Source organism: Silene latifolia, chromosome 4 (assembly GCF_048544455.1).
Source record: "Silene latifolia isolate original U9 population chromosome 4, ASM4854445v1, whole genome shotgun sequence".
NCBI classification, from domain to species: domain Eukaryota; kingdom Viridiplantae; phylum Streptophyta; class Magnoliopsida; order Caryophyllales; family Caryophyllaceae; genus Silene; species Silene latifolia.
The window spans coordinates 2,451,882-2,478,278 of NC_133529.1; the positions used below are offsets into that span (position 1 = coordinate 2,451,882).

The 26,397-nt window shown below is 36.2% G+C and overlaps 1 protein-coding gene and 1 pseudogene across 4 annotated transcripts; both read left to right on the forward strand.

Moving 5' to 3' along the window:
- Positions 1–9,359, forward strand: part of LOC141652537 (midasin-like) — a 33,866-nt pseudogene extending 24,507 nt beyond the window's left edge.
- Positions 9,360–15,527: 6,168 nt separating this feature from the next.
- LOC141652538 (lysine-specific demethylase JMJ31) lies at positions 15,528–26,074 on the forward strand. Of its 4 annotated transcripts, none has more exons than XM_074460057.1 (17): positions 15,528–15,728; positions 15,838–15,915; positions 18,041–18,124; positions 18,220–18,384; positions 18,698–18,766; positions 18,873–18,999; positions 19,747–19,819; positions 19,949–20,065; positions 20,314–20,433; positions 20,545–20,563; positions 21,016–21,100; positions 21,262–21,677; positions 22,257–22,372; positions 22,460–22,553; positions 23,899–24,038; positions 24,578–24,950; positions 25,505–26,074. In XM_074460057.1, exons 1-15 carry the CDS (start codon positions 15,639–15,641, stop codon positions 23,983–23,985), a joined length of 1,740 nt encoding a protein of 579 aa, XP_074316158.1. In that variant the 5' UTR covers positions 15,528–15,638; the 3' UTR covers positions 23,986–24,038; positions 24,578–24,950; positions 25,505–26,074. The 4 variants fall into 4 exon arrangements, with proteins under 4 accessions (XP_074316158.1, XP_074316157.1, XP_074316155.1 ...); XM_074460056.1 differs by having other exon boundaries at positions 25,510–26,074; XM_074460054.1 differs by lacking the exon at positions 24,578–24,950.
- The last annotated feature ends 323 nt before the right edge of the window (positions 26,075–26,397 follow it).

Below are 26,397 nucleotides of genomic sequence, written 5' to 3' on the forward strand. Positions count from 1 at the left end.
ATGAGGTGTTAAAATAATTTTCTTTTTCTTGCAGTTATGGTTTCCTTTGTACTCAGTTCTCCATCGGAAGAACAGTGTAGATATTGTTGAATATGCTCAGTCCACCTTGCAGAGGTAATGCTAATTTTTTTTGTAGTAAAGTTAGATAATTGCATTAAAAAATGTTCAATTATATTCTTTTTGCAGCTTAGAGGAGTTGGTTCGAACATCCAATTTGGGTGAATATAGAAGACGACTGCAGCTTATACTTTCATTCTATGGGCAACTTAATGCTGGTATATACCTTGGATCGTATACAAGGTAGGGGGTCCTCTTCGCAGTCCATTTTCAGTTCTAATTGGAAGTTTTATTTACAAAAAACAGGAAAATGATTTTTTGAATATTTGACGATTATCAATATTGGTTGAAAATATACTTTAATCCTTGATCTGGCTGTTATCTTAACTCCATCTCTATGAATTATTTATGCAGCTGTACGGTTACTGAAAACAGAGATATACTTTACAATGTGTTTGGCTTTTATGTACAATCACTACCACTGTGAGTTCATTTTATTGCTGCAGTTCTCCTCGTCTACTTCAAATTGTTCTATTGCTTTTTCTTGGAAAGGCGAATTTTATATTGGGAGGTTGCCTTGGTAGCTTACTTGATTATTTTTCAGAATTATGAAGCACATGGAAACTGCCACTAAAAGTATCAAAAAGGAGGTTAAAGATCTCGTGAATCTATGTCGATGGGAGCGTCCTGAGAAACACTATTACTTGGAGAACTCAAAAAGGCACCGCCAAAGGCTGAAGAAGCTTATTCAAAAATACACTGTGAGTTTCACTTTGATTGAAAAGAGGGTATATAATTATAAATGTGCCCCCGAGAACCATCTTAAGTGATGTTACTTTTTTTATGGATTATTAGAACATATAATTTCTTTTCATTTATCTGTCCATGGGGGAAATACCCATTGATAAGAGTGGTTCACATTTGCCATTCAGTTCATCTGCCTTTAATTCCTTCCTTTTCTTTGAATTCTTTTAATTGAATAAGTTTATAGTTTATACTTACTAATGCCACACACTATGTTTTGCAGGATGCACTCCAGCAGCCGGTTATGCTTGTTCTTACTCAGGAATCTGCACGAAGAAGTTTGCAATCACTGAAGCTGGGCATCAACGCCACCCTCAAGATTGAGGACCCGTCATCTCTCAATATGTCTCAGTTTAGTAATGATAACAGGTGATTTAGTAGTCATTTGCATAAAATGATTATGCTTCATTTGACAATTGCCACACACTTGTGTTTACACGATAAACTTGTACAGGGTTGTATGGTATGATGATTGGAAGAACAAGTTTGATGATGTTGCGCAACGCCTGGAACTTGGTACTAGATTGCAGGCGCAGTCTTCAATTCCTGTGTCTAAGGATTCGGAAGGTTATTTCTTTACTAATAAGGGAAAGTCCACGTGATATGCCTGCGGTTAATTTTTTGAATTGTTTTCTGTCAAACTGCATTTTTCTAGTGTTTTTTTAACGAAAACCTTCAATCAATAAGAGTTCGGCATGACCAAATTTAAATTTTAATTATTCAATTGATCAATCCCGAACTCTCGGCTAGGAATTATGATCCACTGAAGATTTTTTTTCTTATGATAAAAACCATGTTGAAAACCTAACCTCAGGGTTATCTTAGAGATAAAATAAGAAAATTCTGTACCACATGCAAAGTATGATGTATTCTTATATCAATTAGTCTCACTATAGACGGATATATGCGTCTATAGTGAAAGACGGGTCAAATATGCTTAAAATGGTGACATTTTTGGGCCCCACCATGCAGGCCTCGGCATATCCCTTCTATAATACTGTAACGTTTCTTCCGATCAAGGATGCCTTTTTTCTGATGATCTGGTCAAAAAGTACAATAGTTAACGTTTCAGTAGTTTATAATACAACAGTTAACCTTTCAGTAGTTTACCGGATATTAAGATCATGAAATATTTCAGAAGATATACGAACCAAAAAGAAATGCAACTTGTTGCTTGTCTTATGCTTAAAGTGGGTGAATATTTGGCCAGTCTATAACAATAGACGGATATCTCCCGTCTATAATGAGAATTTGTGTTCTTATATTGCAATGATAAAAATTGAAGCTTATTATTTGTATTTTTTTTATTATCGAACTTTTTATATCATAGGGTTCTATGACTGTTCTGAACAGTCGATCAGCCCAATGGTAGCTTATTATAAGATTTGTATATTGCATAGGATTATTTTGACATTATTCTTAAGTCCTGACTAAATTATGTATTCAATATGCAGCGGATAGTATCGAGTGTCCTGGCCTAGCATACAAAGAATACTGGAGTGTTGTCAGGGATAACCTTGAAAAGATATGTAGAACAGTGGCGGAAACTGCAGATATATGGAAGCAAGAAGGGAAACTACAACTGAAGACAAGGGCATTCTCTGATCTCCTAAAGTTGCTGGAAAAGTCTGGATTGTCCAAACACAAATCCAGTCTTCTTAAGATGCTGGAAGGCAGTACATTGTTTAAATCAAAGCCTGGCATATTAGATGTAAGCATATATCACATTGGCTTCATTTGTTTTTCTAGTTCTCCCTCAATCCTAATTTGATTATCTCCATTTCTTTTTTGGGGTTGACCTAAAATATTTGTCCTCTTTGTGAATCTGGTAAAAACAATGAAAATCCCATATTACCCCTAGTTAAGCAAGTACAAGGGTTCTTTACCAATTATATTGTCCCCATGTTATTTGATCTTTTTTCTTTAATACATCCTTCACTCAAATGGGAACAGTAAAAATGGGATGGAGGGAGTGTAATGTTCTCCCTGATCTTTTAGTTCAAAACCATACATGTCCATTTCATTGTTGCTAAAACTGCAAAGCTACAGGATCAAGATGAAAGGAGTCAGTCCGATAGGTGGTTCTTTCTGCCTGCGTATGATGTGCACCATTTGCTGCCTAAACTTGAAAGCTTGTTTTCTCAAGACTGTGGTGTTGCTTCCGACCAATCTAAAAGTTCAAAAAGTACAAGCTTGGAAGACAATTGGAAATGCGCTAATCAACACTACTTCAAGAGCTTAGCATCTGTGAAGAATGTAGAACAGATTTCTCTCGACTTTCATAAAGATTTCAATCCCGATCAGGTAAAAAGATGTGAAGGAGTTAAAAAGAAAATAAATGTCTGATATGGGTGATGGGTCTATCAAACGTTACACACTGTGTTGAAATGATGCTTTGTTATTATGAACAAGCTCGTGGATTTGGTTAGTGCTGATGTGTACTGAACCAATATGCTAGAATATATGACCTAGAGTACTGGATTGTGCAAACTGAATCATGGCTACAGCAACTTCGTTACCTTGCATACACTGTTCAAACTTTTCTATTTTTCCTTTGCCTGCAATTCAAACTTAATCGTCTGTTGATATTTTGTTTGCTGTCAACCCTTTTCTGGTGTTTTTTTCCTACCTTGTTAATTGTTTTACCTCCTATCAACAGTTCCTTGTAGACTCTGATGATTCATGTTGGTGACCCCCAATTTTTGGGGACAATGGATTTCAATTGGAATATTGAAATATGGGTTTTGATTCTCATGGACGAGAAATGTTATGTCATTTGCAGGTTAATCGATCTATTAGCTTTCTTGGACACCTTCTTATAATTCAAATGGAGCAACGTGCTGCTGCATTTGATTTTACCAGACATTTGAAAGATTTGAGAGAAATCAGTTGTTGTATAAAAAAGTTATCTGCATGTAAAACACCGACCGAGGGACACGGTGATGGAGCCACTATATGCTCCGGCCAACACCATCTCCTTAAATGCATGTGGCAGCAAAAGGCAAGCGTTTGTTCCAGAAAGTTTCCTGACTCAGTGGCTTACTGTGTGTCTATGGTTAATTTCCGTTGCTCTTTTTTTCTTTCTATTAATTATCTGCTCATCTTTTTCAGGAACTGTTTGATGCCTTGTGTTTGACATTGAGTGAAGAATCCTTGATGTTCCAAACAATTCAAAGTACCCATTTGAGTACCTGCCAAAACATCAAAACTGCATCAGATGACATAATTGCCTTTATTAAGAAAAATATACAATTAGTTGAGGATTCTAAGGTGGGCATGTTTATTACTTAAAATTCATCACCCTTTCTCATGTATTTCTCCAATCTTTGGCAAGTGTTTTGAGAAATCTTTTTAATTGTCAATGCACGTTTTCTCAGGCCTTGTTAGATGGTCAACTACTAGGTGGAGGCCCTTCAATAAAACTTACTGCACAAATGCGGACTATTGTGATTACGAAAGAGATGGAGCAGTCTGTCATTCAGAACTTTACGCTTGTACAAGAGCTTCAAGAAGATCTTCTTGCTCTCCGTGAGAAGGGAGCAAACAAAAGGGCAGTTGATATTCTGATTGAACATTTTCATGATATATTCGAAAAGGTAAATGTACACCCTATATTTCGGTCACTAAGACACTTAAATTAATATAAAGGTCAAAGAAGCCCTAGTTTGACTTTTGAGTAAGAACTAAGAACAAAGTCAAGTGAGGTTATTTGACTGAAATGGAGGAAGTATTTTATGATGTCATACTTTGGTTGTGTTTTTTTTCGTTTCCCAATTAGTGTTGTCGTCTTTATTATCAGTCGGCTACTACCTGATAGGGTTGCTAGAGGGACAATATGTTAAAGAGTGCTTGTTTTATGTTGGAATTGCAGGCAAAGAAGTTGGAAGAACAGTATCGCTCTTCACCACACAATAGCAATCCTCCATTGCTAACTGAATTTGTTTCTGAAATGGATGCCAGAATGGTTTCCTCCCTCAATAATATCAGCAATGCACTTCAGAAACTAGGTTCTTGGAGTAATCCCATTGACGCATTATCTAACAATATCACGTCATGGAAATATGCGTTCGACTCTTATGCATTAGATCTGCAGCTGGGCCATTTAAGCCAGGAACTTGATAATTTAATTACTTGTGCTGTAAGTTTTCATATTCAAGCCTTTTTCTGAGAAGACTATTTAAGTTTTATTTTAAATTCGTGCACTGATTATCTTCTTAATCTAGGTGAAACTGGCAAATGTTTATGGTTTCTCTGATCAAACTGGTCAATTTATTCGTCTTGAAGAGCTCTTGACTCTGGCATTGACCTTCTGTGACGGTCTTTTGCTTGATTTCTTGGCGGTCCATCAGATGGTATCTGGTTTAACTCATAACCTCGCTGAGGTATTTGCTTGCTTATTCTCCGAAGGTTACGGAACACCTACTGAAGAGCTAGTTGATGACTCCTTTGGCGATAAAACTGAAGATGCTAGTGGGACTGGTATGGGAGAAGGTGCCGGAGTTAAAGATGTTAGTGACCAGATAACTGACGAAAATCAACTGTTGGGGACTTCTAAAGAGGTCCGTAATTTTGTATAATGTCCTTGTAGCGTCCTTCTATTTTACGCCCCTGTCCCTTTTTTATTTCCCTTGTTAGGCTTTGGTGGTCAGACGCTGTCCACCTTGACCTACATTTTCTCACAATATAAACTTGACCTACATTATCTGAAAGCATCTGTTAAGCTAACTCGAATATGACATTCTTTGACTAAGATTAAGATATGAATTACAGGAACAAAACCAGGATGCTTCAGAAGAAGTCCCAAGCAAGGATGTCAACGGAATCGAAATGGATCAAGACATCGATGCTCCTGCGCTGAGCGTTAGTGAAGATTCTAATGGGGACAATAGTGACAATGATGAAGACGGTGATGAGGTTGACAAACTGGATAGTGAGATGGGGGCCACTGGGGAAGACAGTAAAATTGCTGATGAAAAGTTATGGGACAAGGAAGAAGATAAGGATCTTGACGCTACTAATGAGAAGTACGAGCCTGGATCATCGGTGGATGACAAAGATCAAAATAATCGGGAAATGAGAGCAAAAGATGATTCTCTTGCTAGAAATGATGGTGATGATGACTGTAATTCCGACTCATCTGGTGAATATGATGATGATGATGTGAATTGTGACAAAGATAACATGGATGACAAGGATGAAACAGAGGCAATGAATGTTGACAAGGAGGATATGTATGCCGATCCTACAGACATTGACCTCAATGAGCCAAGTGAAACTTCCATAGATGAAGACGTTAAAATGGATCTGGATCAGCCTGATTCTACTAAAGAAGAATTTGAAGACGAAGAAAACAAAAATGATCCTAACAATGGAGACTTGGAGACTGACATTACTATCCCTGAAGATGAAACTATAGCAGAAGCAGAATCTAACCAATTGAATGACAAATCTGAGGATAAATCTGCGGACAAATCTGAGAATAAAGATGAATTGAATGGAAATATTGATACACCTTCAAAGGACATGTCTGGGGAAAGGAATTCGGACTTGGTAACTCACGCCTTCCCTAACACTCCGTCATCAGTCCAACAACTGACTGAAATGCAGAAGGGTGATTGTAACAGTACTGCACTTGAAACTATATGTCAGAATGATCTCACGCCATCTGCGAATTCCAGCCTGGCAGATGTACTGTTAGGGAACTCATCTAATGGGAATCCGTTAGCCAACCAGCACATGTCGGAATTGCCCGAGTCAGATTTTTCCTCATTTCAGAAAAGTCAACCAAACCCTTTATGGGACTTGGGGGATGCTCTCAAAGAATGGGAAGAGAGGGTTAAAATGTCTACTGACCATCCAGAAACAGACAAAGAAGCCATAGATGAGGTGATGGATGAAGGTGCAGATGAATATAGGTATACATTTGAGTCTGAGAAGCATACAGGTCAGGCATTGGGGCCCGCAATGCCTGACCAACTGGTTCATAATATTGGTAGTGACAAGCCTGACAAAGATGGCCTCGATATTGACGAGGATAAAAAACCTGAGGAGTCCGATTCTCAGGATTGTGCTAATACTGAACAAATCCCAAACCAATCAATTTCCACTGGCAGGATTGATCAAATACAGAATATTTCTGATACACATGAGGAAATGTATGTTGATGATACCGGCATAAGTGATGTTTCTCGTGCAGAGCCTGGGGATAGTTTAGTTTCATTGAATAATTCTTATATGGATCGCGATAACAGTCAGGTTAGTGCACTGGGTGATTTTTCTGAGGAACCTGAAATAGAGCAGAATCTTGTTGAAGAATTAGAAGACATGAAAGTGAATGCTGGTGCTCGATGGAGGAATTATGAATCACGCACTACTAGGTTATCTCAGGAGTTGGCTGAGCAGTTGCGTCTCATCATGGAGCCTACACTAGCTAGCAAACTGCAAGGGGATTACAGGACCGGCAAGAGGATCAACATGAAAAAGGTAATTCTTTTGTATAAAAAAAACCTCAAGTCATTCTCTTCCTTAATTTTCCACTCGTGTTTCATCTTACTCACCTTTTTGATAATTAAACAGGTAATTCCTTATATTGCTAGTCATTACCGGAAAGATAAGATATGGTTGAGACGTACCAAGCCTAATAAACGTGATTACCAAGTTGTGATCGCGGTAGATGACTCCCGTAGTATGTCTGAGAATCTCTGTGGAGAATTTGCTATTGAAGCTTTGGTCACCGTTTACCGTGCATTGTCTCATCTAGAAGTGGGGAATTTAGCCGTTACAAGCTTTGGAAAAGCAGGGAATGTCAGGCTACTCCATGACTTTGACCAAGCCTTGACCGGAGAAGCGGGAATGCAGGTCAGTTTAAACCTAACATCAGAAGATTCTTGATTGAATTTCTTGTCATTTTTTTTGCCTTGAACTCCTCTATTTCGTTGGCCGTCTACTGCTTCCCTCCCCCTCCTACCTTTTTGTGTGTTACTGATTGAATTTTGATGAAACAGATGATTTCAAGCCTGGCATTTAACCAAGAGAATACGTTAAACGATAAGCCTATTGCTGACCTTCTCCAAAATTTGAATAGCATACTAGGGCAGGCAGCTATCAATGCCAGAATTCCATCCGGACAGAACCCATCACAACTTGTTCTTATCATCTCTGACGGTCGCTGCCATGAGACTCCTGATAGTATAAGGAGGTACCTTGGTGGCCTCTTGAACAGAAACTGTATGGTGGTGTTTCTAGTTCTGGATAGTGCAGCAGAGTCTATTATCACTCATCAGGTTTGTCGTCTCTCTATTCAATTTCTTACTTTGGGTAAAACCGTCATATATTAAGTTAAGGTTAAAGTTGGAAAGGATTCAAATGTTTTCCAAAGTTGAGAACTCCCAGACACCAAAAAAACTTCAAATCTCACGTCTTTTACCGTAGTCAAGTGTAGGACTGTCTTACGCTCTTACCCCAATCCTTGCTCCACTTCTATCTAGCAATTAAACACGATATATGTGCAGTCAGGCCCATTAACTTACAAATGTAGCAAATTGACCCAATAAGTTTCTCTTAATGTGTAATTAACCACATATCTTATTTTTAAGAATAAAATTTGCTAATTAAATACTTACTATTATTGAAAATCAAAATTATTGATTAAATTTTAATCCTAAAATTCTTGATTATTGAAAATCTTGTTCAAATATTTTTTTTAAAAATTTATTTTAGTGAAAAATGTCATAATATGAGAATTGTTAATGAAGTTACAATGAAAAGTTACATGACCAAATTTTTGTTTATACTAAATTTGGTCCGCATTTTTCGTTGAATATGTAAATATTATATTTAATTTTTAATAAATATATTTAAAATATTTTTATAATAGAAAGTAATAGATTTTAGTTAGAAAAATGGTAAAAAACTTGATTTGTGCTTAATTGCACATTTTTGAAAAGTTACGGGGCTAATTCGCTACAAGTGAAACTTAGGGACTGATTTACACATAATGCATAAATTATGGGGATAATTTCCTATCTTAATCAAAACATGGGAATTATGGAGTATAAAATTCATTATTAGTTTCTTACTAGTCCTATTTTCTTAAAGAAATTCTTGGACAAGAAGCAAAATCCCATGGAGCCGCTTGGTCTATATCTGGACACTTTCCCATTCCCATACTACATTGTGCTACGGAACATCGAGGCTCTCCCTAGAACACTTGCCGATCTCTTGAGACAGGTATAAAATCTCTTGTTACTAATTTAAGCATATCCTCGGTCCACCCTTAATACTCGTTCTGATGACTGAATGAATTGTTATTGGTGCAGTGGTTTGAGCTGACGCAGTATTCAAGAGACTAATTTACGAGACTAGGATACCCGCAAATATAAGACGGGCTCTGTGACGAAATTTTGGTAGTGTAAATAGGCAGGCATGAGTTTGGTGACGATGTAATTTATACAAATGGGCTCAATATATATATATAAATGCTTCTGATTGCGGTTACCTATAACTTGGCTAATCTTTACTCATAACATCGTCTTATAAAACATTTGTGACCGACCAACTAAGACGTCTTGGAGGAGACCATAAAAAAACCGAGTAACTTACGTATATTTTATCTCATTTTACATCCCGCAACCTTTTTTTTATATATAATTCACTTAATATAATTTACGACCCTTTTTCAATATTTATTTGGATTGAACACAAAAAAAATAGAATAGAAAATCCGTACTCGGCCATAACGTCCACGTTGTTTTGGTATCACTTGTTGACTGCTATCCAAAATTCCAAAACAGCCCAATACTCTCTCTTTGGCATACTTTAAACACAAAAACAAAAAAAACTGCTTTTTCGTGTGCTCTGAAAGCAAAGCACACTATAAAAAAGCTAATCAATGTATATATATAAAACAGGCTTTTTTTCAGACAATTTTAGAGACTCCAACTTTTTAAAAATACCTAATTAATTTTATTTGAAATAATAATATGTATAATTATCCCAATATTTATGCAAATTTTATCTACATACATCTCGAGTCTCCAACACTTTCAGAAGTCTAATGTTTAACAGCTTCCTCATACAATATAAGAATTGGAAAAGAGTAGATTATGAGTCTTATATTCCGTAGCTTACGAGTATATAAATAGGAGTACACCTTCCCCCTACTATGTGTACTTTTTATTAGGGTCACCGTGTTTACTTTCACCTGTCACTATTATTTGTACTTTATACTTTATTATTGTTACTTACTAATTCTATGACTTTTTATGTTTAGGTGTTATTGACAAAGCAAATACAATACTGGTATTGAACCAAGTTGGTATATGAAGTATGAGCATATAATGGTGGAGATGAAACATTTTCTTTCTTTATAGATTTTAATGTGCATGGAAGGTAATTTCTCATAACTTGTTCTATTACGTTGACAATAATTCTATTTATTGCTCCTTCCGTTGAACGTGCATGTATATTAAATTTTGTTACTATCACATTATATTGACTATATAGACATATTGTACAATTGTAGCAATTGTCGTATTTTATTTTAAGAAACAAACTACAAATATGGTAGACAAGTAGTCAGTCATGCTATTATATTAAGTTAACCAAGCAATGTTCGGTATTTCAATCGTCTTTGTGTCAAAAATTCGTATGATTAGCTATTTAGCTCTATAACTTGCATCTTAAAAGTTCATATGGTTAGCAATTTTCGTGTAAATTGATGTAGTTTGATTTGGTAACAGGGAACATAGTAGCATTGAAGAAGGTTAGGTTTGATAATTTAGACCCAGAAAGTGTGAAATTTATGGCGAGTGAGATTGTAATTTTGAGTAGAGAGTTTATACTCTTAATTTTCGTGTCAATATACCACATAATATTATACTATGTATTGAATACTATATTTTTTATTTTATTGTTATTATTCATTAAATTTGTTGCTTGCCTATAGGATTATATGGTACGTGAACTAAATCGAGTTTATTGTTGATGCTCATGACGATTACGCTTGGATTTCCCACTAAAACTCCTCTATTATTTGTTTGAGACATAAAAGAATTACTACTACATATTATATTGATATGATATTATACTATCTATCTATGAACACATAAAAAGATAGAGGCATGGCTTACATGTTGTTTTACGTCAGAAATAAGCCCTACATCATACAACTTCCAAGAAAAAAAATGGTTATATATGAGCACTAATTAGATACAAGTATCTTCTATCATCTTTCAAGTTTAGATCACAATTTTAACTAATGGTTTTGATGTACTTTTTTTGTATTTTTAGTTTTCATTTGTTTGATGTATTTCGTAATTAAATTTTTATTTTAGTAACAATAGAATTGTTTTTTAGTAACAATAGAATACTTTAAATACGTTCCCATATCAGAATAGAACACCAAGTATAAGCAATCTATATATACTCCTATTATAAAGCTATTGCCTCCCAAGTAAACTACTTGGCCCGTCTTAAGCTGACGACGGATATATTAGTCAAACGTAAAAGAATTGAAATTCAACTCAATCTCTAGGCAAGTTAATATTGTTTTTGAAAGTACGGATCATGTAGTTAGCTCAAATAGTTTTGGGTAGAGTTTTGCTCATATTTTATCCTTCTACAGTTATGATAATCTTAAGGATATGTCAGATTATCATTAACATAAGGCTAATACTTTGACATGCCTCGATTATATATATACCCCCATGTATACTTCTTAACTTTTACTCCCTCCGTCCCGGTCAATTGTTGTCCTTTGGTTTTAGCACAAAGACCAAGGAAAGAGGAGAGAATCAATAACTAAATGACAAGTGGAACAAATTGAATGAGAATGATCAAATTACTCATTAAGTTTATTCTTAAAATAGAAATGACAACAAATAACTGAGACACTCAAAAATAGAAAAGGACAACAAATGACCGGAACGGAAGGAACATTTAATTAATTACTCCACTCATTTTTAAGTCACAGAAAGAACAACCGATGATACGGAGTATGTACATAAGAATTAGAATACTTGGCTAATTTGTATTGGATAAAGGTAAATATGTCATTGTATTGTGGAACAATTTTATTTTTGTACATAATTTTCGAGTCATTTTAAATTCTTCAACTTTTATGAATTACCTAGATGATATTTGATTTTTTTTTTAATTGAACGATAATGGACTAAAATTGATTTTCTATTATCAAAATTTCTAAATATAAATGATTTTAATAGATAAAGATTGCACTGTTTTAAAACTTATATCATACGTTTTTACGTGAAATATGAGCCTATGAGATTAATTAGTTAATTAAGCTCCAACAGAATCTCTATGGACTGAGTCCGTCATACGCAAGTAACACAACTATACAAGCAAGGCCTATATCTATTGGTATCGTATAAAGACATATTTGGTTCCAATAGGTAAAGACAAATATGATACGTATATACAAATACACAAATTCCACGAAGAATAAGGTGATATGCTTGCTCGGATACCCACCTTCATTAATTTTCGGTATTCTACAAATAACTTTCACAAAATTAATATGCTCAAAACACAAATGAATGACTAAAAGTTTATTATTTAGATTGCAAATAGAGAGGTGTTGTATCACATCGATCCATATATAGCAAATTGTGAGTGTGTTTGTAGCTCTCTCAAATTCTAATATATTTAGGTTGCACCTTGGTATTAAAAAACTCGGTAACACTAAAACTCATCAAAATATATTACATATATCACTTTATTTTAATTTTAACATAAAAGACATATATAAGGAGTGAGACTTGATCTAACTTATAAAACTAAAATTGTATAATACGTAAAAGTAAAAACTAAAACCTATGAGTGTAGCAATTACAAAAATTATAGTATAGAAACCTACTTTTAAATTTTTTCCTACCTAATTAATAAATGGCCCTTTGCGAAACGATATTCATATGGTGTGAAAGGTACTAAACAATCTTTTTATACTACGGAGTAATGGTTTTGTAACTTGAACATGAATATCAATTATTAATGACTTGACCCTCTAAATTAACTAAAACTTTACACCTAAATAGTTACTGCCCCCATACAGACTTCCATTCTAGGAGCCACGTGAGGGAAATGTGGAGCGATACATCCGGCTGGAAATGGGACGCAGTCGCGAATTATCTCCTTCAAATCGAATTAAAAAAATTAGCTTTTGGAATATTAGTATTTTAATCAAAAGGTATATATAAAATTCCAGCAAATAAGAGGGCTTAACTCTTAAAAACTAAGAACATACTTTTTTAATAACCTCACTCACAGCAGAACACTAAATAGTTTCCGTGCAACGCACGGGCATGAAATCTAGTTAGAGAAAAATTTGCAGATTATTGATTTATTTAATCATTGGTAAAGTGTGTTTGTTAAATCAATTTCTTTTCAAAACCCCATAAGAAAAGTGTAGTGGAAAAGTAGGGTATAAGATGAGTCTGACGGATAAAGGTATATGTAATATATTGTAGTGCCGCCAACAATGTTGTCAGGATCGAGATCCTACTTTGGATCGAAGAGGGTGGTAGGATCGGATCGCAGGATCGTAAGATCCTACAAATAGCTTGGATAAACAAGTTTATGTAAACTATTTGATATAATTTGTGATGTATAATGTTAAAACGTTTATTTAATGACATGAAAGTCTTAATAATCATATCAATATATTACATATACCTTTATTTTAGAGTTTTAAGTATAGAAGAACAATCCAACTCACAAATTTGTTGCACAAATAAGCATTTTACGATCCTGAACGATCCTACCATCGATCCTGTACGGTCCTATCCGATCCTACCCGAACCTGACCGATCCTATACCGATCCTACCACGAAAACGATCCTACGACGATTTGAATCGTTTTCCACGTTTTGGATCGTAGGATCGTAGATCGTACGATCTGGATCGCGATTTTAACAACAATTAGGGTTGTTCACTCAGTGGTCCGGACCAAAGACCAGACCGGACCGGACCATTTGGTCCGGACCAGACAGGACCGAATTTTGTTTGGTCTGATCCATGGTCCACCTATTTACTCTACTTTGGTCTTCGGTCCAGTCCTGGACCAACCCGAATAGACCACGGACCGGACCATGGACCGAAGTTATGTAATAATTTTTTTTTTAAAATTTGTAATATTATTGATTTTATTTTCTAGTTTGTTTACGCGTATTATATGATGTGTAATTATGTAGCTAAATCTTATAAGAAAATAATGTTGTTTCTTTTGATCATTACGAACTTCTCGAGTTCTACTTTTATATGCTAAAACATGTCAATAACAATAATATTTGGTCCACTTTGGTCCATTTGGTCCGCTCCGGTCCATATGTTTTTATGGTCCAAACCAGACCAGACCAATATTAATATGGTCCGGTCCTCGGTTCACCTCGTAACCCTTATTTGGTCTTCGGTGCAGAGAGTTTGGTCCGGTCCGGTCCGGTCCCGGTCCCGGTCCAATGAACACCCCTAACATCAATGGTATGAGGTGAATATGAAGTGAGTCTGAATAATAAAATAAGGAAAATGATAAATACAGCCCTTAGAGCTGTATTTAAAGTGCCAAAAAAGGAATGAAAAACTTAAATCAAGCATTAATGACATCAATTTACGCGTAATTGTGTCTTAAATTCCTATTTTAATTCCATTTTAGGGCTGTATTTATCATTACCGATAAAATAATAATAATAAAAGTTAATGAAAAACTGATGTGGCAGGGCCTTGAGACTTTGGTGAGTCTCCCCAATAATCATACCCTGAAAACCGTATCGTATATAAGGAAATTTGTATCGTATACCCGGGATTTTGTGTAATTAAAACTGTATACTGAATCGTATCCTATATTAAAATCCAGTCGTATAATTTTATTCAACCCTATTCACACAATCACACGTGCCCCTAGCATGGTTCAATATCTCAGTAAGAGTCATAGTCACAATAGTGGTATAATCCATCCTTAATTGATCATCACGAATGGATCACGGTGAATCTTGAATGACTTGTATCAGTAGATTAAAAATCAGGTCCAACTGGGGGCTGAGCACCTGTCCAAAACCGGACCGGACCGGAACCGGAATCGGCAAAATTAACGGACCGGGATCGGACCGGATTACAAAAATTCCGGTTCGGGACCGGACCAGACCGGTTGAACCGGAGTTACCCACTTTTTTCAAATTCCGGTCCATTGGACCGGAATAAAAATACAATTTTAAGAAAAAAAAATGAAAATAACTATAATTCCGGGCATTCCGGTCCAAATCGGTCTGGACCGGAAATTACCGGTCCCGGACCGGACCGGAATCTTTGAAAATGGTGGACCGGAGACATAACCAGAATTTTCAATTCCGATTCCAGTCCACTCGATTTCGGTCCGGACCGGTCTATTTTTCCGGTCCGGACCGGATTATGCCTACCCCTACAACTGGGCCGTGACTTTGAAGTTTGGTGAACCATGGCTCAAAAAAAATACTCCGTACTCGGTAAACATTAGTCTCTAATTCTATGGTCTTCAATAAGAATGTGTGACTTTGTTTTTTTGGTGTTGACCAGGAGTATCCCTACCGATAGTTGGGGCAATCTCCTTCGAGGTACTAAAGGCAATTTAATGGGTTGACCAGATAAAAGCCCTTACCACTCACGCCAGCCAACTTTGATAAGAATTTGTGACTTTGTGAGAAAACAAAAACAATAACATTGCTCCCCAAGAGAGAAACCGAAACGATTTGAAATTGAAATCTCCATCTTCATCAGAAAAATCGGAGATAATGGAGGACACTCTTCGCATTCAACAACTTAATCATGATATTTCTGCTGATTTATTTGAATCTCAATTTGAACCGCTTAATATTCCTTTGGTAACTATGCTATTTTTAATTTTGCTGTTATTCTTTTTATTTTCTTCTAATTCTGCTAATTTATTAGTTGTTTATGTAATTGTTTACTTCTTTGGTGATTCTGTGAAAGGTGTTTAAAGGTTGTGTGAAGGATTGGAATGCTTTTGATGCTTGGAATCCTTCTAATGGCGGCCTCGATTATTTGCAGGTTTTCACCGAATTATTAATTTCGTTATTGTAACGTTATTCATTTCGTTTTTTCAGGTTTTGATTGCTAAAATAAGTAACAATGAGTCGTAAATTGAATTGTTGCGTTTTCGGCTAATATTGGAGGAATTCAGGATTATGCAAGTGTAAATTATTTGAATGACTTGAGTTTGTGCAGCACAGCGCGATATTTCCTTTTTTAGTTATGTTCCGCGGTTATTTGCAGATTTTTACCGGATTATTCATTGTTATTGCGACGTTATTCTGCATGTTAGGTTTTTTGAAGTGTTGATTGATAATCGCGTGAAATCTTAGCGTTATTGTAGCGTTATTCATTTCAGTTTTTTAGGTTTTGATTTATTTTTTTGCTAAAATAAGTAACAATTAGTCGTAAATTGTTGCGTTTTCGGATAATATTGGAGGAATTCATGTTTATGCAAGTGTAAATTATTTTGAATGACTTGAGTTTGTGCAGCACAGCGCCATATTTCCTTTTGTAGTTGTGTTTCGCGGTTATTTGGAGGTTTTTACCGGATTATTCATTGTTATTGCGAGTTATTCTGCATGTTAGTTGTTTTGAAGTGTTGATTGATAATCGCGTGAAATCTTCTGGAGTTTATGGGGATTGTGGAGGTGGCATTATATGAAACTGAATTGATCATACTTTTACCGGATTATTCATTGTTGTTGCCACGTTATTCTGCATTTTAGTTGTTTTGAAGTGTTGATTGATAATCGCGTGAAATCTTCTGGAGTTTATATGAAACTGAATTGATCATACTTTTAGCTAAATGTGTAACAATGAGTAGAAATTTGTTGTGTTTTTTCGGTTAATTTTGGAGGAATTCAGGTTTATGCAATATGTTTAATAAGTTTTGAATGACTTGACTTTGTGCAATTTGGAGTCACATTTCCTTTTGTAGTTGTCTTTGGTCTATATTCTGTAATAAATTGTAACAATCTCGAGAAGCTTGTTAGTTTTGCTTACATAATGTGATGAGATTAGTAGCTTTTAATTTGCAAGAATTGACTGAGAAGCTATGATTGAAGATAAATCCGCTGTGAAAAATCACCTGTGGTTTTATAGAATTTAGACGAGTTTAAGGAAATGGAGATATATATTTCCGAATAATTGATTCATTACATAAGCATCCTTTATATAGTACTCCCTCTGTCCCGGTCATTTGTTGTCCTTTTCCATTTTGGGGTGTCTCAGTCATTTGTTGTCCTTTCTATTTTAAGAATGAACTTGATGAGTAATTTGATCATTCTCATTCAATTTGTTCCACTTGTCATTTAGTTATTGGCCCTCTCCTCTTTCCTTGGTCTTTGTGCCAAAACGAAATGACAACAATTGACCGGGACGGAGGGAGTATTATAGGTGAGTTTATTGTAGAGTATCTCATCTAAGTACATAATATCAGAGTTTCTGGTGAGAATATTTCAGAAGTTGTTATGTCGATTCAGTTCAGTTGCTGCCTATGGGTGATGGTTTTCATCCTTTAGTAAGGAAAATAGTATTAAGCAACACAATACTGGAATTTATATATCAGTACTCCATCAGTCCCGGTCCTTTGTTGTCCTTTGGTTCTGGCCCAAAGACCAAGGAAAAAGGAGAGGGCCAATTAATAAATGACATGTGGACCAAATTGAATGTGAATGACCAAATTGTTCATCAAATGCATTCCTAAAATAGAAAGGACAACAATTGACTAAGACACCTCAAAATGGAAAAGGACAACAAATGAACGGGACAGAGGGAGTAGATCAGCTATTAGCAAGTAATTTTAAGACCAAATTGTTCATCAAATGCATTCCTAAAATAGAAAGGACAACAATTGACTAAGACACCTCAAAATGGAAAAAGGACAACAAATGAACGGGACAGAGGGAGTAGATCAGCTATTAGCAAGTAATTTTAAGATCTCAATTTTACGGAAAATGGAGTGTTCGGTGGATGCTTTTGGAGATTTCAAACAGAGACTGAACTAAAATTTGTAGTCTAATTTGAGCTAACAATTTGAATAAGAATACACTGATCATTCGTTCTTGTCAATTTTCATGTGTTTCATCCAAAATAAATAAAGGTGCTGCGCTTTATGCATGATATAACCTAATTATTACAGGAGCAAGTAGGAGCTGCTGTTGTGGAGGTTATGCTATCAAAATCTGCTCCAGTCTTTTATGGTGATATCAAAAGCCACGAGAGGGTAAATATCTTTTACATAGTTTTACTCTTAAGGCTGGCATTTATCCTCTCTTAACAATTTTTTCCAGTCGGAGTTTTTATTAGATGATGTTGCAGGTTCCAGTGCCATTTTCTTCATTCATTGGATTGTGTAAGAGGGGTTTGAGCAACGAGAACAGCCACACTGTTTGCACTGAGTTGGAGGGACTTCAGAGTTCATCAGGGGACACCGACATATTGAGCTCATTTACTATTGCTCGTGAACAAATATATTTAGCACAGGTTTGTACCTAACACCTATATAGCCCTTTAAGACAATGTTGCCACACTTCGTTTAGATGAACCGATTCGAAGGGAAAGGGAGTGGGGTAATTTCTCTTCTTTGGTTAGCTTGTTGACTTGGAGGGATTTATAGGGGTAATTGAGGCATCGATTTCCACCCCTCGATGCCGCGTTAATATCTTTTCAACATAGGAAATATTTGAAGGCAAGGGGTCTCCTCCTCTTCCTTTCTCAGTGTGCATCCAAACAAAGTGTTAATATAAACTTCCCTTCTGACATATGGTCGCTTTTGTTGCCATCGTTGTGACTGCAGTTTCCTATCTTCCACGGGCAGAAAGGGGAAAGTGCACAACTGGATGTTTTACAAAATGACCTTAAAATCGTATGTTGGTATTGCCCTGATTTTTTTGATTTTGCTGCTCCATTGCTGATGATAATTTTGGGGACTGGAGATAACATTTATCTCACTTTTCTGCTTTCTATAACAGCCTTCATTCTTGAAATCAAAAACATTGTCATCTATTAACTTGTGGATGAACACTGCACAATCGAGATCTAGCACTCACTATGATCCACACCATAACCTTCTATGCGTAGTTGCTGGTTGCAAGCAAGGTAATACTTTTTTTCTGTCCGTTTTTCGTCATCTTACACTTGTTTGGATACCAAAAATGGAGGGAAAGGAAGGGGAGGGGGAAAGAGGGAAGGGGATGTGGAATGGTGGATGGGAGTTTTCCCTCCAATTATTTCCTATGTTGGAGGGGAAACATTTTGCCTTGGAAGAGGGAAATGGATCCAACTCCCTCTATCCCCATTTTTCTATCCAAATTCCAAACAATGGAAATTGCTCCCCTCCAAATCCTTCCCCTCCCTTTCCTTTCAAATCCTTCTATCCAAGCTTGCCTTATGTTAGTTGTTTATTGCTTTATCTGTTTTTTTGAAGTCAAAGGTCACAAATTTAGGCTGCGTCTGATCAAGTACATATATTTTTGGACATAGATGCTTCAATTTTGTGATTACTTTTATAATAGTTCCCCTGAATCCCCTGAGCCAGGAGCAAAGTCATGCTTCACATGGACCATAGTACTGTACAATTGTATGTCAAATTTTCAGCAGATGGTGTCTGCCTCTTAATTTGGAATTTTATAGTGCTTTCATCTTTTTTTTTTTTGTTTTTTTTTTGGTTTTATCTTATACGGAGTATTTGATTTTTTGATACAACGACTGGCTTTGTGCTATAATAGCTGTAGCTGTTCTTTATAGTATTTGTTTTGAGCACCTGTATCTTTCTAGCCATTGTCTCTTAAAATCTCAGTACCTTTGCTTATCTTTTTGTCACTTTGTTACTTCTGCTTGTGGCAGTCGTCTTGTGGCCACCTTCTTCTGGACCCTTGTTAGATCCTATGCCAATATATGGAGAAGCCTCTAACCATAGGTATGTGGTTCTTCGCCAAAGTAGATATTAGGCAGTGTATATTTTCTGTTATTCTGAAGATCAATGTGTAGCAATATGCCAATATGCATTGCGTTATTAGATCTGACTCTCCTTTGATGAACATAACAGCTCTGTTAATCTAGATTCTCCGGACTTATCACGCCATCCAAGATTCAATCGTGCTTGTGAAAAATCTCAGAAGGTTGTTCTTCGAGCAGGGGATGCTCTTTTTATTCCGGAAGGCTGGTGAGTACTTCAATTGCTTGTTAGTAATTTAGTATCAACAACTGTCAAAGTTGGTATGATCTGTTCGATACGTGCTGGGAAGCATATACAATTTTTTATTGTTATTTTGACCCTTTCATGCTACACACTAGGTGAAATGAATTGGCTTCAAGAAGAAACTTTACTTTGTTCTTTAAGTGCTGGGATGTATACTCTTCGTTTTTCTTTTTATACTACGTTTTTTTACTTAATACTGTTTTGTTTGATAGGTATCATCAAGTTGATAGCGATGAACTAACAATTGCTGTTAACTTTTGGTGGCAATCCAACTTACTGTCTAATATGTTGGAACACATGGATGCATATTACTTGCGAAGGATACTTAGAAGGTATTATGAGTGTGTATTTACGTACTTTTTACGTTTTGCTGAACCATACCTTATCTTGTGCTCCTTTTTCTGTGCATCATTTGCTGATGATATGAATATAATGGAATGAAGATTAGTTGACAAGGAGATGGTATGTAATCTCTCAACTTATCTGGTAAATGGGTAGCTATTTAATTTCCATTTGAATTACTGCATGTCCTTTATGGCGGTCATTTTACTCCAGCTGTGTAGCATGCAGGACAGTTTCTGGTTGTTTGGTTCAAGCTCCGCCTCAACTTTTATTCCCAATTGAGCTTGCCTTACCAATAGCAAACATACTTTGAAGCATGGTGCTTATTTTGAATTTTATGCATTTTCATCCCCTCCCCCTAAATAAACTGAATATCAAGACAATTTTTCCTTACCTTTATATTCAGTTTCTGTCATGTCTTCTTATTACTTGCCTTGATAGGGATAGTTTAATGTCTCTGATGCATTGTTTTTATAAGCATAGGATTATAGTACATGCTGCGGGTATAAACCATTAGTTTTTAGCAGTTTGATGGTTTTTGGTGACAATTTTTCTTGTTTTTGATAGGGCAGATACAGATGCTGCCAAAAACTTCAACTGTAGGGTCTGATGGAATGAGAGGCTATACGCATGAGCCACCTGAGAAAGAAGATGCAGGTCAGTTTCTGTTGGTTACAGATTGTTGAACATACCTTGTAGATGTGTTATCTTTGTGTTGATTTGGCATATCTATTTCCGCCTAAACAAGAGCAAAGTATATCGGACAAAATTAGGCAGGGCTAATGATTAGAAGTTGATTCTTATTTTTTTTGCACCAGATTGTCAAGGAAATAGTGCTCATGAGGATCATGAGAAGCATAAGAATAAGCTAAATATGGATGTTAGACTTCAAGATCTTGATCCGCAAGCACTTGTGGGACTACGTGAACTTGTTTCTTTAGTCCATGATGGGCTCAATGCCAATGATCAGCAAGATCAGTACACTTCGCCAAGCGATTCTGGAACCACCTCGAAAGAAAACTGCAAAAATATGACCGGTACTAAGTCATATCTTCCCAAGGGAGCCAATGAGCGTGATCAATGCACTTCAACGGGTGACTCTGGTCTTTCTCCAATGAAGGACGTCGTGGAAACGCTCGTAACTGAAGTTTATTGCTTGGAAGATGACTCCATTGCAAATGTTATATGGCAGCTCGAACCTCTTGCGCTACAGACCGTCTTCCTGGCTATGGTGGTGAGTTTATATGTTTAAAGACATTAGAGTGAGAAATAAATTAATGTGTTTCTACTCGCATGTAGCAGCTCTTTTCTTTGGACTTCAGAGCCTTTCTTCCGCTTTTTGCCCCATGAGGCCAATAACTCTGTGAATTGAAGTTTAATGCACTGTGTGTAATATTTTCTCTGCTTTGTAGACTATCCAAATTTAATGCTTGGAAAAGGCTGTTATACAAACTGTAATTTTTTATCCTGCAGTTCAGTCTTCTCCCCAGTGGAATATCGTACAAATTACACAGCACTCCTATCATATTAGATTGTTAGTAAAAGAGTGTTTCGAATCCTTCATTCAATATGTTGGCTTTGGGCTTAGAGTAGGATTCAAATGATTAGGCCTTTGGACTGGAGTTCTATCTTTAATTAGTGCTAGTCGGTAGACCCCTTTGCTCTTTATAGGCATTTTATGTTTGCATGTCTATATGCTTTTGTCAGGATCTCTGAATATTATCCGTATGTTTTGCTTTTAGTCATCTAATGCCTTTTCAGTCATTAACCTCCTTGTAATATGTTCACCAACTTCTTTCTGCTTTCTTTTCAGCAAAACTTCCCTAGAACCTTAGAGGCTCTTATTTTACACTTGCTCTCGCCAGTTGGGGCTGAAGTTATTACGCGGAAATTTGACGAATTGGATCAGCATCTGACTGATGAAGAGCGGTATGTTTCGACCTTAAAATGACACGCCTTATATTTAGGGTAGAAGCAATTCTGATTTCTCGTCTTATTTTGCGTTGCACAAAATAGGAGCTCATTCTACCAAAGGTTTTATAGCGTATTCGATGATCAATTTGCTGCTATGGATGCAATCTTGAATGGAAAAGAGTCATTTGCACTTCAGGTTAGTGTTAGGTTCTGCAAGTGTAGTTTCTTTTAAAGTACCAATTTTTAGAGCAACAATAAGTAATGATCTGATATTTGCTTGTTTAGAATTGGAGTGGAGGTGGGACTAGAGAGTAGTCGTTTTTCAGGATGGTTCCCTCAAAATATTCTGTCATGATGTTAAGAACTGTATAGTCATTGCATCAGAGTATTTCTGTAGCAAAATAAGATAACCACTTGAATTGACACTGGAGCAACTGTTAAGTCATCTACTCAAATGTGATGTAAGACATGCAAAGAAAACTTTGACTAATCTCATACAGGTCTCCCAATATCTTTTTATGCCTTGGTATTCATGGAATTTGATGAGGTGATGCGCTCATCTATAATTTCGTGCAAACTTTTAATTTAATTGAAGAATCCCAATTCCATAATCTCAATCTGAAAGACGCCCATTTGCCGGAAGTATAGGGATTGGGGAGTCATGCGGCCATGTCTTTAAGTATTAATCCCGGTCTTGTAACTACTGAACTACCTTTCTCCGGTTACTTTTGATTTTTTTATTTGCTCCATTATCTGGAGATGCCTCTGTTTTTGATGCTGGGAGAATAACAAAACATATTACAACCTATTTTGGATTGGTGGGGTCTCTATAGGTCTATAAGTGCATTGTCTTATTCCTAGAGCCCTAGCTAGTAGATGAATTGCAAGTACTGCTAAAACAAATACTTTCGTCACTCAGCGATGGTGGCCCCCCCATCCTTTGTACATTTTCTCGTCAAACCCGCTCTGCTGTCGCTTGCCAACCCTTGAACTCTTGAGGAATGATGATTGATATGGATGTGGTAACTGACTGCTCTTTGACCTCTTACAACCCTGGACACGGTTTCCTGAAAGCAAAGAGCACATGGTGTTTGGTGGATAGTATTGTTGCTTGGATTCTGCAGTAATAATTTGATGGAGAACTGAAGGGCCTGGGGGTGGATTGTGAGTGAATGTTGGTAAATGATTCATGCTTTTGGACTTGGGTTTAATTTATATCCTTTGGATATTGTAGTAGTCTAGATAAAGGTGGCCTAGTTCGATATGGATACCCAACATCTATATGTTATATGCTCTTACTAAGGTCTCTGACTTAATAGATTTTGAGCAAGCGCCATGGTTGAATAAATTAGGTCTTGCCTTTGCTACGACATTTGTTTATTTGCACCCTGTAGCTTGCAATTCGACGTCAATAGGTATGTGGATGGACAAGAATACATGCTCATTCTTTACTTTATATGTAGACTTGTAACAAAGATAGCAGACGAAAATTAATCGAGTCGTTAAACCCATAAATGTATTCTCTTATTCCTTTCTTGCAGGTGTTCAAGAAAGTTTTGCAGTTATATGTCGGAGTAACTATTGAGTCGCATGAGGCCCAAAGTCTTTCGTGCAGAGGTGTGATATAGAAGATTCAAGTGCATCAATAGTGGAACCTGTTGTCCTCTATGGCATATCACATGTGAGTCACTTATTGCCATTGTACATCTTCCATGATTGCTTATTTGAATGAGTTCAATACATGTTGATAAATAAATAGGCAGTTGCAGACTTTATTTATTGTATGAATCAATACCCTGTCTCGAAATTTTTAGCTCTAGTTGCACTCATACGGTTTAGGATTCTTATGAATTATGTTACATGGTCCCAAATCATTGTTCAGTCTAATGGTGTTATGGGACGTCAAATCGAGTTTCCTCCTTTCTAGCCTATGTTAGGTTGTTACATTATTCCATGTACTCTCACAGTCTCACTTGGGTAATTCATCATGATATGGTGAGATTTGCTTGTGGAGGTATGATAGGTACCGACTTGTTTGTTAAAATATGTAATGAACTCTCAGAAAAAAGTGATGTATGACTTATACCCTATGTTTCTTTTTTCGAAACCTTAGATCGGTAAGGGTCATATAGATTTCATATTCGTATTCTTCCTTAGTGTCGTGTTGAACAAGATTACGCTCTCATAATTAAAGAGTCTAAGTAACATTGCTTATATCAGCGTGGGGACGACCTAGAGATGACATGTTTGGTTGAAGAGGGTCGAGTGATGCATAGGTTATTCGGTAAGGTATGGTCAAGTACGGACATTATGCTTGTCAAGGTATAGTAGGTACCAACTTGTTTGTTAAACTATGTAATGAACACTCTGAGAACAAAGTGATGTAAGACTTATACCCTTTGTTCTTTTATCGAAATGTTAGGGTAACTGTCATGTAAATTCCATATTTGTAGTCCTTAGTGTCGTGTCGAACAATATTACAGTCCCAAAAGTAAAGAGCCGAAGTAACATTGCTTATATCAGTATGGGGACGACCTAGAGATCCACATGTTTGGTTGAAGAGGGTCGAGTGACGGATTGGTTATTCTGTAAGGTATTTCTTTTTTTTCCTAATGTTAGATTGGTAAGGGTTATATAGATTCCATATTTTTACTCCTTAGTGTCGTGTCGAACAAGATTACAGTCTCAAAAGTAGTGAGTCGAAGTAACATTGCTTATACCAGTGTGGGGACGAGCTAGAGATAGCATGTTTGGTTGAAGAGGGTCGAGTGATGCATCGGTTATTCTGTAAGGTATGGTAAAGTAAGGACGTTACATTTCTTTTTTCGAGATGTTAGATCGGTAAGGATCATATAGATTCCATATTTTTACTCCTTAGTTTCACGTCGAACAAGATTACAGTCTCAAAAGTAATGAGTCGAAGTAACATTGCTTATATCAGAGTGGGGACGACCTAGAAATAACATGTTTGGTTGAAGAAGGTCGAGTGATGCATCGGTTATTCTGTAAGGTATGGTCAAGTAAGGACATTATGTTTCTTTTTTCGAAATGTTAGATCGGTAAGGGTCATATAGATTCCATATTTTTTACTCCTTAGTGTCGTGTCGAACAAGATTACTGTCTCATAAGTAACATCGCTTATATCAGTGTAGGGATGACCTAGAGAAGACAAGTTTGGTTGAAGAGGGTCGAGTGACGCATCGGTTATTCTATAGCGGTATGGTCAAGTAAGGACATAATGTTTTTGGTGAAGTAGGAGGAAACTTTGATTCTCAAGGACGTTGAAAAGAGAGGGATGTTCCATGGGGGATTGACAGCAAAAGTAGGAAAAAAGGAATGAAAAAGAGTAGAGAAAAGAAGAGTGACGTTATTATTAACATTGGAAAGTAAGACAATATAAGGACGGTTCCTTAGAGATAGATGAGATTCCCTGATCAAGATGACCTACTCCACTGCTGTACAATTTGTGAAGGGTAAGTGAACTGAGCTTTTGGGTTTGTCTGCATCTTCATTATGAGTGTCGAATAAGTCTCCTAAGAGACCGTCTTACATTTGATTAGTGTGAGACCGTCCTCATTATGGGTTTGTCATGAGTGTATAAATGTGTATTACCAGCCAGGAAGGAATAAGTAAATTTTAATTTTTTAATTAATATTTTTTTAGGAGTATTTTGTAATTATTATATTTTTCAATTAAGGATGTGTTAATGAGCTCGGATGGACCTGTGAGTCGTGATCATCGTGGAAATTTGAGCTAGAGCTCTCGGCCTAAATTAGTCGAGTCTAAAAGATTGAGACTGAGCTTGGGTTGAAACTATTTAAGTGTAATAAGTTGAAGTTGGGGGTGGGGTTCAATCATTTCTTTATTATCTTATTAAAAGTTTAATGAAAAATTAATAAATAAAAATAAGATAATAAATTGATTTTTAAATATAGTATAAGTAATCGGATAACGTATATAATTTACTAATACTAAAATTATGATATACAAAGTACTAAAATTAAGCAAGCTTAAACAACGATATAAGGTACTAATCATTA

Coding starts and splice junctions, on each gene's coding strand:
- LOC141652538 (XM_074460057.1), top strand. CDS start 15,639: ATGGAGGACACTCTTCGCATTCAACAACTTAATCATGATATTTCTGCT. Junction 18,767..18,872: donor TACAAAATGACCTTAAAATC/GTATGTTGGTAT, acceptor TTTCTATAACAG/CCTTCATTCTTGAAATCAAA. Junction 21,678..22,256: donor CCGTCTTCCTGGCTATGGTG/GTGAGTTTATAT, acceptor CTTTCTTTTCAG/CAAAACTTCCCTAGAACCTT.